General features: G+C 40.9%; 1 protein-coding gene across 2 annotated transcripts in view; it reads right to left on the bottom strand.

Annotated features, from left to right (window-relative positions):
- tcf12 (transcription factor 12) overlaps positions 1–14,514 on the bottom strand; it is an 85,035-nt gene extending 70,521 nt beyond the window's left edge. For both annotated transcript variants that reach the window (XM_030794449.1, XM_030794451.1), the window contains exons 1-3: positions 14,371–14,514; positions 13,372–13,460; positions 12,836–12,908 (exon numbers count right to left, since the gene is read on the bottom strand). In XM_030794449.1, coding sequence (XP_030650309.1) covers positions 12,836–12,908; positions 13,372–13,443 — 145 coding nt within the window. In that variant the 5' untranslated portion in view covers positions 13,444–13,460; positions 14,371–14,514. The remainder of the gene's footprint in view (positions 1–12,835; positions 12,909–13,371; positions 13,461–14,370) is intronic.
- Between the last annotated feature and the right edge of the window lie 961 nt (positions 14,515–15,475).

The raw sequence follows: 15,475 nt of genomic DNA, 5'->3' as shown, positions 1-15,475 counted from the left end.
ACACACACACACACACACACACACGCACACACACACACAGCTCTGGAGAATCAGATGACAAAAACAAGCCCTCCCCTCACATCACTTCTCTCCCCGGCTCTGAACATTCAGTCAGTCAGTCAGACAGGCTGCAGAGGCGCACAGCACAGGAGAGGACGGAGGAACCACACGGTAACATGTCAGGCTTTGCTTTGAGGGGTAGAAAAACCCCCCCCCCAAAACTGGAGAGAACAAAGTGAGCAGACACGGCGCGATGCTTTGGAGGACTTCACTTTATGCAAAAGAGAAGCTATTTTCGATTTCTCACTTCCAATCAAACAGCTCCTCGCGCTAGTCCAAAGCATATCTGATTCGACAAGAGAGACAGCCGCTGTTGCTATGTTGCCACGTGGGTGAATGAAAAATGTCGTAGTCTTTTGAAAAACTTTGGTGTGGGTATCGCAGAAACCTTCCTCTGATCATCCATTATATACCAAACAGAAAACAGCAGTGTAAGAAAATTCTAGAGTCGCTGTCAGGAGAGACTTGTCACGGGGCTGTAAACATTCTTCTTTCTTGTGTTGAGAAAGTAAAAGTAAAAAAAAAAAAAAAAAGAGACAAATGACTGATTCAGACAGTAAGGTCTTTGCTTTAAATTAGACTTAAGCTATGTGAGGATAAGACAAAGCAGAGAGGCTAAGGGACACCAATCCCTGTTAGCCACACGCCATGAACAAATAAGACCCTGGGACACGACCGAGTGTCTCATCGTCCAGAACATTCCTTCACGGGAACGTCTTCAGGCCAACGCACACATATAGGCTACGCACGCACGCACGCACGCTCACACGCACGCACGCACAGAGCTCTCCGCAGCTCTGGTTAGTTACCTCATTTACCCAGAATCCCTGCAGAGAGCAGCCTTCTGACAACCACTCAAATCCCTGTCAATACAGAAAGCGCTACTGAATAATATGATGCTTAAAAAAAAAAAACGTCTGAGGCTTAATGCGTCTTTGCGCGCGCACACACCCCCCTCCCCCCCACACACACACCCCCACACCCACCTCCCACCTCTAAAAGGTCCTGAAAGCAAGGCTGTGCCGTGTTTGTTGAGGTATGCCCGGTTCAGACATATTAATCCAAACTCTCATTCCCCACAATTTCCACACTTCCTTCCGGCACTTTGCCCTGCACCACATGCTCTCAATGGCTTCTGGAGGAAAAGGTGCTTCTTCCTCCAACCTTGAACCCCCGACACAGAAACCGCACCACGAGCCAAATGGATGAGAAATTTATCGCTCTAATAACAAAAAAGAGTAAATGGCTTGCCGCGGGCCTACGAAATAAATCCAACAGATTTCTAAACTCAACCTATAATTAAATTCAGTTATGTTTACAGTTTAATATCAAAATATTAAAATATCTTCCTTTTCCTAATCTAAAAATATTACAAACTAAGTATAAATCCTTTGAATAGGGTCACTTGGGATGTGTTGTGATGTCAAAGAGCTTAGGATACAAATTGTGATTGTGATAAGCTGTGAGAAAAACAAAAGGCAGGGTTGTCTTGAGTAATGGAGGAGAGCTCTTGTTTTATCCGACGCATGAGCAGTGATTAGAGACTTGCCTGCACTTCTGCACTGGGACTGGAGCACATCTCTCTCTATCTCTCTCTCTTTCTCTCTCTCTCTCTCTCTCTGTGAGGCAAACACACTGAGCACAAAAGGATCAGACCATCACACCCCCGGGTGCTTGCAATCAAGCCTGTGTTTATTACATCAGGAGGCATTCTTTTTTTATTGAGCTGTTCATTAGCAGACTTTAATCAGAGCCCTGTCTTATGACTGCTCAAACAGTGATATCACTCATCAAGCTGGCCCTGGCGCTGCACATCTCACACACACACACACACACACACACACACATCACACACGCACACACACATCACACACACACACATACAAGCTTCTAAGTCTCATGCAGAGACCCCTCCTTGCTTTCAGCACTCACACATACAAACACACACACACACACACACACACACGTACACGCACAATCTTTCAGTCAACCCTCCTCTGCAGAATTGGAGACTAAATTTAAGTAAACACACACAACCGACTAAGGACAGAGAAACTCATGCACTTAAACTTCAGAAGCACACATGAGTGAACACACACCAAAGGCTAACAACAAAACAAAACACGACACAAAAAAGCTCCTGTAAGTTTGGCAGCGGCTGATGATACACCAACATGGCAGTATGCGTGGTCAGACGTCATTCCTCAAGGCCTCCCACCGGACTGGATGCTGGGTAAGCCACCAGTCCAGGATGTGCTGCCAGGACAGGGGAGCTCAGTACAGCCAGACCTGACAACAGTGCCACACGGTAGGGTACAATACACACACACACACACACACTTGGGGTCTCCATGCAAACTCTGCCCATCTTTCACGATGTTATATCAAAATCAAGAGAATACTTCAATACACTTATAACAACATAAGAAGAGCTCAACTAAGTGACAGGACAATATTAATGTTGTAATGAAATAAGTCATAGCCAATCAGGGCTTAGGACCACTACCCTGGGTGTACCCATCTGTTACTCAGGGACAGGAGTGCCAATATGACATGGCAAAAAAAAAAAAAAAAAGACACACTAGCTTAGCTCTCATAGATTAACTCACTCAGGTGTTGCCTGAAGGAAAGGCCTGCTTTCAATGCACAGAGAGGAAAATACAAAACATATATACAGCGTTGTCAAAATGTTTCATTCAGAAACCTTACAGTTACAGAAATCTTCTTTAGTGTTGTGACTGTGACTGGTTGTTCCTAACTGTACAACCTTGACAACACATACACACACAAAGTGACTCTATCTTTGAAATATCACAGGAAATGGACTCCATGTAAACATATGTGTTGACATCATGTATGCATACACATAAACACATGCAAGCACGCCCACACACACAAACAAGCACACACACACACACACACACACACACACACAGACAGACACACACAGACACACACACACTCTTCCTTCTTACAGTCCGCTAGCATATGAAAAGACAACTGTAATATTTGGCCCTGTTTCTGGCTCCAAAACCATCTTAAGTTCATTCAAAACCACATTACCTACAATCAGCCACAATACAAACTACACTCATAAAAGATGAACAGAATAAAACAGGACTAAAACCTGCATGTTTTAGCATATTTCATACACATTTCTCCATACAGAGACACAATATCATTATCATATATATTTCTTTATGCAAACACTGCCATTACTGTGATTACCATGGTAACAAACAAGAATGAGGCTCAACAAACTCAAAGTTGAAAGCTTACGAAAGATTTAGCCAGAGTCCGTTGTCTTTAATTTCTTACTCTAAATCCTTCAAAGGACAAATTAAAACCAGGAACAAATCAGTGGTACACACTAATCCCCAAGTCTTTTTTTTTTTTAAAGAGAAGAGATTGAACTCGAAAATTTGATTGGTATTCTGCACAGCGCAGGAAAAGAAATAGAAAAATCGTTTTGGACTTCTGACTAAAAATAACAAACTCTGTTTCTAAGTGCAAACGCAGTGGCAAATAAATCTATACATAGGAGAAGCTGAGCAAGCCACTGCTGCGGATTAAGCGTGCGATGCAACAATGACTTGTACTCATCAGCACTTTCTGGATCTAAAATGGAAATACTGATAGAAACATAAGAGCTTGGGTCACAAGCACACGCAATGCTCAGTCTGTCTCCTAAACACTCCACACTCTCAAGAAGTGTGTGTCAGAGTGTGTGTGTGTGTGTGTGTGTGTGTGTGTGTGTGTGGGGGGGGGGGGGGGGGGGGGGCATTTCTCAAGTGATGTTCCTTAACAAGAAAAAAAAAAACTAAGTTTATTGCCAGGGTTACAGCCTTCCCATTTCATTTCTGCCCTCTTGACCACCTGCCAAGCCTGACCGGGACTGAACCTTCTTCTATCAAAAGCTCTTATCTCCGCATACACAAATGAAATATTTCCAGAGAGGAAACACAAACAGCAGCAGTGCCAGAGAGAGGGAGAGAGGGGGGGGGGGAGAGAGGGAGACAGAGAGACAGAGAGAGAGGGGATTTTATTAAGCACAGGAGATGAGTGGCAGCCACTCACTCTACGTAAACCCAATGAGCCAAGACTGGCGCTAAGCATAGCAGAACACCAGCAGAGTCACAATGTGAACTCCATGCCACCGCTTGGCATTATAGAGACCCAGCACAGGTGAACCATACAGTTTTCTGATTGTCACAGCAAATTATTTAATTGCCTTACCTTAAAATGCTTTTTTAAAAACACAACAGGAACAAATGTGTGTAAATGCACACCAAGCCTAAGGACACATAACCTTAAAGCTTCTCTCTCTCTCCCTCTCTCACTCTCTCTCGGAAGGGCAGAGCACTTAATCTCTCACGCCCTGTAAGATCAGGGGTGACTGCTTAAACGGGCCGGTTCCTTAAATCCGCTGGGCTCCGTCTCCCTGGGGTCCACCCACAGAGACAGTCAAGAGCTCCCATCTCCCACAGGAGTCTCTGAGATCAAAAAACGGAATTATTCATCTCTTATGCTTGAATTTCACTTACATCTCCTATATGGAAAAGCTCTATGCTCCCAGGCGGGACTCATATAGTGTGTGTTGGGCTTCGGCGCATGCGACTGGCTGATGGATTTTTGAACATTTGATGAGGATGACCCATGGGCCCCTAAACAATCTTACGCTGAAGTAGAGCAATTAGTAGTCTGAGCTGAGTAAACTGGCCTGAACTGGCCTGGAGCTCCTCTCCAATACTGTATGTGTGGGTGTGTGTGTTTGTGTTTTAACCACTGTAGATTTCTTACAGACAACCTGATAATACTCACTACTGACCAAAAAAAAAACTGCTATAAAAGGAAAACTACATGGAGTCCACTTCTAAATTCAAAAACCGACATTTATAAAATCACATGGTTATCATCGTACCTATTATCTTATCTGTGCCTAAGCCATACAACATGTTAGATACTGTGAAAATGACATAACAGAGCCTGATATCTCAGATGGAAATTACCGATGGGCAAACTGGAAAGAGTTGCAGATCCATCTGACCAACATTCTAGTACTCAGTCCCTTGCCAGTATTTTCAAATTCAATTTTGAGGCTTGATTTAAGCTTGCTGTGCCTTAATCTTATTTCCACATACAAAGAGACTTATGGGCCAGGGATATGTAATGAAATTGCAATGCGATGGGTAGTCCATTCTTTTATAACACAAGATCATCTACCCTCGATCCCTCTACCCAGAGACCGGGATTAACAAAATCAAGTGATCTCTTCCCCCCAGCATTTAAAAAAAAAAAAAAAAAATTACCACCTGAAAATCTTTCCCCAATTGAAACTGCAATCAAAGATCTCATGGGTGGGCCTCGTGTTGACTATTACAGTTTACTGAACGCAAGTCTTTTACTTTGCCAAACACAACAAATAGGTCATTATGTTGAAAAAAGCGAGCCGGCCCACGGCGGCTACAGGCAATCCAGAAGCTACAAATGTGTGAGGGAGTCATTACAAATGTGATGTTTTACGCCGAGACTGTTTAGATCTCAACAGAACTCCGAGCACAACGTGACATTAGCATTTGGCCACAGGCAAAAATTGCACTGGTGACACACACACACTCACACACACACACACACACACACGTGTATACACACTTACACACCTCTGTCAACATGAATCCTGTACAGGAGCAGCACAGAGAGGGGATGCTTGTCGAGCTGGCTTCAGATTTTCTTTCTTATGACAAAGACACCCCAAGCTGGGCCCAAGCATTTTAACAGCGGTCTAAGAAATGGTTCTTTGACTTTCATATCCTGTTATGGACCTAGATATGAAGGTGTTAAAAAAAATAACTACGAGCAGATAACTCAGCGACCACAGTCAAGGTTTACCACAGGTGTATGACATACGTGTTTTGTAATCACCCGGCTCTTAGCAGATTGGATGATGTTCAGAGATGCCCTGTTCCACGGATGTTCGGCATACAGTCACCTGACAAGAAACTTCAGCAAGCATCTTCTCAAACATCTGATAAGACGCTAGATACTGCACGACAACAAGAGCTCCGGGACAAACTTAGTCAGTCCGTCAGATAGAATCAATTAAATCAGATGCGCCAGAGCACAAAACACAGAGCACGGAAGGCGAGGACACAACGAAATTCACAAAGTCATACCGTGAATATCGAATGCTGGCAAATCCTCGATCAAGCATTCATGACCTGCCATCGATTCAATGGACATTTCAATAAAGCACTGCAAAACCATATTGAATATCAATGGAGAAAACTTTTCAGTTCTATAGCCAATGTCCAAAGGCAATTACACGGCCTATCTTTCTTTTTTTTCTGAGCTCAGTGTGGTCAGTTGAGGGGGTAAAATATTGATACAGAATGAAAAAGTAGGCTGGCACATCTGCAGCAAAGCAGCGGAGATATATGAGACATCAATTTTCACCTGTAGCCAAGGGTTATTCCCACTCTATATTTAAATGACTATTTGAGGACACTTTTCCAGACACAGTCTGTTGAAGCAGTGCACACTGGTCATCCCCAAGCTTACAGCAGTTGGAAATAAATTACGTTCAAAGACATGCGCAACTTCATGGCGAGCTTTGAAAAGGAGCCAATAAGAGCCAAAGAGGCGGTCACTTCACAGCACTAATAAACAGTTAGCTTTAAATGTGACTTTTTGAACAGACCACAACTGAACATAACCTTCCAAATACATAAAAATATATCAGAGCATCAACAGACAACATGCCTTTCATGAAAAAAAAAAAAAAAAAAAAAAAACTCACATCGCACCTTGCTTTGAACTACGCCTTTTCACTCTACAGATGGAGTGCACTGCTCTCCTTTCATTCAGTCAACCTTGTTCTACTTACATTTCCAGTGATGACCAGTGTATTACATTTCCGAAAGACATTCTCAACATATTAGGCTTTGTTTAGATCAAACTAGGCATGGCCTCAACCAGTTTTTTTTTTTTTTTTTTACCCGTCCCTTTTCACATCAAGGCTCACATGAGCTTTTGGCATCAAGAACAGGGCTTCTTACAATCAATATCTTGAATGAACCAACCAAAAAAGGCATACTTAACCCTCTGAGATCCATGCATAAAAAATGTCATAATAATGCACGTTTATTGGTACGAATGGGTCTTTTGATGTCTAAGAACATTAATACTGGGAAATGCAACAGGAGCAGAACATTAAAAAAAAATCTAACAGGAAAGCAAGAAAAATACACAGCTACACCATAAAGCTTTTATTACTTCAACCAAATCAAGTTTTTAATATATAATTTCATCATTAGGGTTTCAGGTGACTATTTGGGATACCTGGGCCCAAGCCTGCATGATGATGAGAAAAAGAATCTTTACATGTGATTATCAGAGCTGATAATTGTGATTCTTCATTGTGCTAAACAGAGTGTGTATGTTTCCTTCATATTCCGCTGTAGTAACATAAATTTAAAGAAAACCGAACTGACAACTGTATTCTCAGATCATTTCAGTGCAGTGTTACCTTTAGATCAACCATCCTGTCTGCTTTGAAACCAAAACAGTTCCAAATCACAGAAGATGCTCCTCATTTTGGCATTAATTCTCGCTCAGTGTGAGGAAAGATCATTCTTTTCTGTTTTAGTTATTATTTAAACACAGACCATAAAAAAGTCACTATATTTGGGACTGAGAAAATAAACGATTCAGCTTTGGATCTCCAGTCGGCTACAACAAGCGCACACATGGGAGAGGTCTGTGCTTTTTGCAGACGACGTGAACTTATGACTGCTCTGACAGCTCATTCAAAAAGAAAAAAAGGAAAAAAAGAAGAAGCACGTTATTCGCCCGCTTTGGCAATTGGTTAATTACAGGGGATAAAACCACAATTATGATTAATGTACAATTAATTGTACAGCTGTACTTGGGCTTGACCCTTGAGGTCCACTTTCATTCTCTCAAAGACTAGACTTTCATCATCCCAACTCATTCAGACAATTATCCTGCTCACCAGTCAGTACGTCACATAGTCTGCATTTTCTTGGGTGACCAGTCTCCCATCCATACCGAATGGGTCGGCAAAAATTAAACCCTCAGCAGTGGTTACGTTTCTCTTGCTGCAAGCAACACAGGCAACCACCAGAAAACTGGCCCATAATACATCTTTGGACTTCCTTGTTAGTGAAGCTATGGACTTTGGTTGCGGATTCTTTCGTCTCCATTTGGATTTATTCATCAGGTTTCCTAACACGGGTATTTGGTTATTAAGTGTGGCCTGCAGTTCTGTTCATTTATTTCTTGTACTCAAACTGCATTACTTGATCACATGTTTGTTTGTTTTTTTTTTTGGGGGGGGGGGGGGGGGGGGGGGGTTCGCTGGCACAATTTCATCATTGTTGATTTTTCTTTATTCTCTCTCTTTGAGAGAAAAAGATCCATATTGTAAGAGGCTACACTGAATTTTAACTTGTACAAGAAACCGTTTTAAGCTGATCTCGGAGTAGCTCATCCTAGCCAGATACTAACATCAACAATTCAAGAGAAACACCAACACTGATGTCAGATCAGCCTTCAAGCCCATACTGAATCACAAGGGATACATCTTATTTGATAGCAATAGAAGTATCACAAACCAACTTTTTTCTGAGCAAACAATATTTAGAGCATAATCACTACAATCAGCCTCAGTTAGAAGCTGAGGTTTACACATGTATTTGAAAAAATGTCCCTGCAGAGCAACAGGGCAAAAGTTTGGCAGTTCAGTCGATATTGTCCTGCACCTCACTACTGAGGTGTAGCAACCGGTGGACAATCTCTGGCCGACATTTTTTTCCGATAAGTTTCATTTGAGACCGAAATTGCACCCAATTCAGCAAAAACTGGTATTCAAGGAAATCCAAGTGCTCTACACCCATGAAAAACCTGTCTATCTGACCTCCTGGCATAACAATGCAAAGCCGTCTCAAGCCGTACAGACAACAGATGTGAAAGTTTAGAGCAACTCCTCTTCATTTCAAACCCAGCTGTCTGCCATAAGAAGGGATATTCATTTTCACACTACCCAAATAAACTCCTCAAATTACATCCGTACTGACAGAAAAACTTGTCCTCTTAGCTAAACAGATTCCGAATCTGTTCTTTGAATTGCTTTCAAAAGCTATTCAACGACTATCCAAGCTACCAACCCAAAGGCGCAGTGATGCTTGCGAACATCCCCCCTGGGCCATAGGATGGTGTTATTTTGACAGTCTAACCTCTTCATGGAAACGCTGAAGATGATGCACAAGCTGAGCCAAGTAACCTGCCTTCAAAGGACTTGCGTCACTATGGCAACAGCACGATCCTCCATAACCGTGTCAGGAGGTGACCTATGATACATAAATGAGAGGTGTCCAAAACTCTTCCAGAATCCTCCCTGCCGGAGTGGAACCAGCCAGCCAGAGGAATGAGTCGATCTGAAGACATTGCATGTCCAGCACGGCCAGTGCGGCTCGCAAAGCAACATGCAGGTTAGCTAAAAATACAGACACCTCAGTGCGGCAGAAAAGAAAAAAAAAAAAAAACGAAAGGCCAAACAAATAGGGAAGCTTAAAGTCTACGGAAAGACGGCGCCCAACAGGAATGTCCGAATTCACTCCTGATAGGAGATTGAAAAAATATGCAGGCAATTAGACATTTTAAAAGTCTCTGTGTTCATAAAGGCTCGCTGAAATTTAACTCCTTTTGTGGCGGTGGCAGCAGATTATCCATTACATCCTGTTATCAAGCTTTGCAAGTTCAACATTAGACATGCTTTAGCAAGAGACAGAGCCAGCAAAAGAATGTGGATTTAAATATGCACCACACTCCCACAATTTAAATGAGTGAGAAATGAAATCTGCAAAACGTAGAAACCGGTAGAGGGGAGTCTCCAGAGACAATGGTTTCCGCAGAGGAAGGCATATCAAGTTTTTTTTTTGTTTTTTTTTTTATTATGACAAAAACTGTGCTCAAAGTTAAAAGCTGAGTGTGTGAGAAATAATCCATTTTGAAATAAATACTTGCTCAAGAGAGAAGCGTCTTAGCCGTTGTTTTAAAGGTTGAAAAAAAAATTCACAAAATTGTAAATCCTTTGAGAAGGCTTTGATGATAAGCTGTACTCAAGTGGAGTTTTGTCACCTTTTTATATCTTCACACATTGTGTCATGCAGTGTGGCAGTTTTATTTTTATGCAAGAATTTATCTTAATATTCACTTTTTCCCTGAGTTTTGAGACTTTTACAGAACAAGACATTCAAGTCGAATAATTTGCAAATGCTGTTTGTTCAGATTCCCTCCTCCTCATTAATTATTTATCAGCTGATGAAACTGTTTTCTAATCCTCAGACAATAAGACCAGTGAAGACAAAGTCAGAGCTTACTACAGGTAAAAACTATCACCCACATGCACAGGCAGAAAGTAAAACACTATGGAAGTTTGACTGGATGGTCTGATAGAGTGCTTTTCCAACACTCAAGTTTTTGGGATTTTTTTTTTTTTTTTTTTGTAAAATGTTTTTGGCAGACTGTCTCCCACATCAATCATCTCAGAATCTAAAGACTGACAACTTCCCACACTGTGCTCCACATAGTTTAGCACCTCAGAAACTTCAAGCATGTTTTACAAATAACCAACCAAACAGACAAATAACCTACACTGTCAGAAAACTATGAGAAGCAGTATTGGCCCTAAAGCAGTGGGCCCAAAACAGAATGCGCAGTCTCCAGTTCTCACTAGGTGAAGATACATGGCCGTAGTCCCCCTGACTGACCAATCCACTCACCAAAGACAAGAAGGAGACATAACTGAACTGCTAGCATTCTACCATACTTGTTAACGGTGTGGTTCTAATGCAACAAATTCCCAGTATGATCCCTCAGCGTAAAAATGAGCAAGAAATGCGCCCTGTTTCTTCTCTGCTTTAAATAAAAGAGGGTATGGCTAACCCTGCTCTATTTTGGAAATTACACTGAGCTTGCCCATTGCCACCTGGTTCACATGATGTTCAGGAATGCCATGCTATATTAAATTATACAGCATACAGCAAAAAAGGCTACAGAGTGCAGTCCTTTCTTCCTTCTGAAGGGTACACGGCCAATCCTCCGTCATATCGCTAAAACTGTTTTTGAATATCTCCACAACACTGCGATTCCGAGGAATTCAAGAATGAGCGAACGAACGTACTAAACTGTTAAGACACATTAAATCTCGAAATCAGTCAGCGCTTTTCCGCTGAATTGTGTTTGTCTTTTATCGTGCACTTGAGCACAAATTTTTTATCATTCTCCATTTGCTATGATCCCAATACACACAGTAAAGTGGAATAACATTTCTAAGAGCTTTTCTTTTTAAAATAGTAGTGCCTTTCCAAAATATTAGGTCAATCTGAAATTTCAAAAGCCATGCAGAGCCCCCCTCCCCACCCCCCCACCCCACTCCAAGACAGTCTTGTTGTTCGATTATTCACTTAAAGTGTGTCCTTTAGATTGTAGACAACAGTAACAAAAGGAAGGCTTTGTCACCTAACATAAAACAAGCTCAGAAGAGACATAATGGCTGATTGTTGTCTTTTCCTAGCTACACTTTAAACAATAGATCCACTTTAGAATAGTATGTTGTAGCAGTGTGACCTAGAACATAATTCTTGTAAAAACAGGCTCTGCCTACAAATGGCAAATAACCAAGATGCACACCATCCTCATAAAAAGAGAAGCGTTAAAACGGGTAGGACGCTAACTAAAGTACATCCCTCGGTCACAAAGAGTTTCAGATGAGCGAAGGACAAGAGCGTCATTGGTCTTAAGGGTTAACAAGACCACAGGAAACCTTTGCCTATCAGCAGAAAGCTCCTCTCTCGGGGGAACTGCATGCAAACGAACTCTCAGCCTGACCAAAATTCTAGGTTTTTTTTTTCTCTTTCTTTTTTTTTCATATTTTCACAACTGAAAGCAGTGTAAGTTAATAACATATGAACTGATGGATGGATAGATGGATGGGAAAAGAAAGTACATTACTGATCTGGACTAAAGCGAGCTTATCTTGAATAGAAAGGAGAGAATGAGAGGTATGACAGTTCTGTGAAGAAGAAACTGAAGCTGAGATTGTCATATAAACACAGAGAGAACAACACCCTGTACATTCACACTGTACAGATTCAAACGCAATCATCTGTTGGTGTGACCTTGATTCTTTTCTTTTTTTAATACACACACAGACACACACACACACACACAGACAGACAGACAGACAGACAGACAGACAGACAGACACACACACACACACACACACCAAAAATCCTTAAAACATCAAGAGAAAGGAAATGAAGGCCAATTTTTTTTTAGCTGAGTTCTTAGAGTAACAATTACAAATAAAACCACTCTCTAAACAATATAGGAGGACATAAAAAAGTTGAGCCTCAAATTTGACAAGAGATCTGCTCTTTATTTCTGCATTTATTGACCTGCTGTTAACCAAAAATTCCAGGTGGAGGCACCAAGATTCAAACATCAGCTGTGTTTTACAGTACACTACACCAACAGAAAAAGTAGATCCCTAAGTGCTGAATGAACCTGGGTCTTCATAGTTTGGCCCTAATTAACCCTCATACCACCCAACCTGAAACTGCTCTTAATGTGTTTGGAATCACAAAAGATCACAGTTATCAGTCAACTACTGACAGATATGTCCTTGCATAAGCAGAATTTAATAATTAGGGAACATGTAAACCTATCTGGGAATTCCCAAAGAAGCTCCTACCTGATGCAGTAAACTGGCTGCTTCCAAGGGTGGTTGGTCTGTTTTTTCCACTGCTTACAGGTGGAGAAAACATCTGGAGGAAAAAAAGCAAATGTCTTGGCACAATATTCAACTACAAACACAACAAATACAAAAACATCAGCAATGTCTAACTGAACTGACACCTGAGAGGTGCTGGAGGAATAGATGATTTTGTTTTGTGAACTTGCGCACAACCATAATTCACAGTGGAAAACTAATATCTGACTACTGAACCTTGTGCCTAAAAAGACCTTTGTGTGGGGAATTCAATTCAAAGCCACAAAACTATAAGCAAATGTGTGTCTTGTCACAGAGGACAAAAACAATTGCTGATCTGAGGTTTAACACATATTAAATCATTAACAACAACACAGCTTTACATGGGGGAATAAATAATCTAATTCTAATTTCGAGGTAAATAAAAGAACCCAGTAAAACATATATATATATATATATATATATATATATATATATATATGCTGACAAAATAAAAAGGTTTTCGAATTCAGGCATACCGCGCTAAAATCCAGAAGGTCGCTCAACTCCTTATCTGTTCCAATAGCGGCAATCCGCTGTTGAGGGTTCATGCTGACGATCTTTAAATCTAGGAAACACACACAAAATAATCTGACTTTAGTGCCGCCTGAAAGGATAGATTTTTGTTGACATACCATTAGCAATGACAGTTGCTGGAAAGTGCTCTTCCAATGATAATGTCACGTCTTCCGAGTCCATTCAAATGACAAAAACTTTACAGTAATTCTGTCACCTCGTGACAATTAAGTCAAGACGAACGGCCCGCTGTCACCTATAGAAAGCATTCTCGCATCAATTTTAAAAGCTACATCTTTAGTGGCGTACGGCCCTTGAATCTCTGAAGTTGGTTCTGTTGCGAAAATTAGGCTACACTGAAGGCCTATTTCTGCTCCCATACACTAAAAATTCAGATATTAAATAAATAATAACAGGCACTCAATATATTATATTCTCTTCAATGGAAGACCTATAGGCTCTATTTAGAATGACCAAACCTGGAAATGTTGTAAAAGGCAAGGCGCTTGAAGGCTGTCACACATGGATCCGCAGCATCATTTTTCAACGGGATTTCTAATTCCTCCTAACATCGACTTAGTGATACGATGTATCAAATCAGGCACGGTCAACAAACAACAGTATTCATTCATAATCATATGAGAACAGCCACATTTGTTGCATTGGAGAGTGGTTGTTCAGTCCGAAAACTCGGTTCGCTAGCTTCGATAATGTAATAAGAATATCAGTGTTGACGTTACACGTGTACAATAAAGAAAGAGTATGAAACCAAGCGAAATGTCTGAACAATTACGACACAAGAATAAGTTACTTGTTGAAACATTTGGTATAAAAACAGCCCATCAAGTAAAAGTAATAAAGCAAATGCCGACCCTTCACTCCATACCAGCTCCAGTCTTTCTTGTATCCCAACTTCTTTCACCCAGTCCGAAACCTTTTTTAAACTCACTACAATATTTTACCTTTTTCTGTACAAAAATCCAACTAGGGCGGTCTGTTGTGACAATAGTAGCGTCGCTTTCCTTTTTCGTGTCTGAAAGACAATGAATACAATATCTATGCTATTGTATTTTGCAAAAAAATCCACTGTATGTAACTTGCGAGTTTCCCTTAGGCAGACATTTTTGCTTCGCGATGACCTAAGCACATAGATGACGTTCAAAATTGTATCCTTCCGCAAGATCCAGAAGAAATGATGCCTCGCAATGCTGGAGCACAACGCGGATTGATCTGTGTTTATGATCATAGCGGGGGGACACTGCCTTGTAGAACTGCTTGAATCATAGAACGTAACGAGGTGTAGCAAATAATAATTTGGATGAGACATTGAATGATAACTGAAAAGTTATCATACATTCATTTTAATTGTCACAATTAATATACTGGTATTTAGATATTAACAGATCAAATAATCCAAACTCTGAGCATAAGGCAATAGTTTGCACGCTTCTTAAACTCCAATGACTAAGAATATACAGTAGCTATGACTCCAACTTTACAAAGAAAGGAGGACCATGGCCAATTATACATAACCCTGGTGATTTCAGTTGTATATCTTTTGTGATTAATAGTTAAAAGTTTCACTGCTTTATCCGTTGTTATCAACACAGAAGCATCTATAGGGAAAAAAATTCAGCCCATCTTTTAAGCAAAAACAATTGACTTTAGATCGTGATATTATAGTGGATTGGAAAAGTTATCTGTGAGCATAATATAGTAGTTAATGCCTGCTACGCCATATCATGGTGTGTCAGTACGCCATAAAAGCGGGAGATTGCATGAGTCGTTATTATATTTTTCTTCACATTACCCGTTGTAAACACAATGCAACGGGACTATTTTTCCTCCGCCTGAGTGACCAGGGGAAAAAAGCAAGGCAAAAGAATAGTTTACACTATGTTGTTCTTCGACTCTGAATGTCAAGTTTATTTTCTTTTCTATGTCTAAATAAGCTGGCATTGTTACCGTTTTTTCATGCCAGTCTGTAATGCACGCCGTATCACATTTAACACTGAAGACATTAGACCAAAATGGTTTTAAAGCTCAAGATGGGGGGAGCTGGAGTTT

The sequence above is a fragment of the Chanos chanos genome, chromosome 2 (assembly GCF_902362185.1).
Source record: "Chanos chanos chromosome 2, fChaCha1.1, whole genome shotgun sequence".
NCBI classification, from domain to species: domain Eukaryota; kingdom Metazoa; phylum Chordata; class Actinopteri; order Gonorynchiformes; family Chanidae; genus Chanos; species Chanos chanos.
This window is presented reverse-complemented; position numbering and strand designations above follow the sequence as displayed.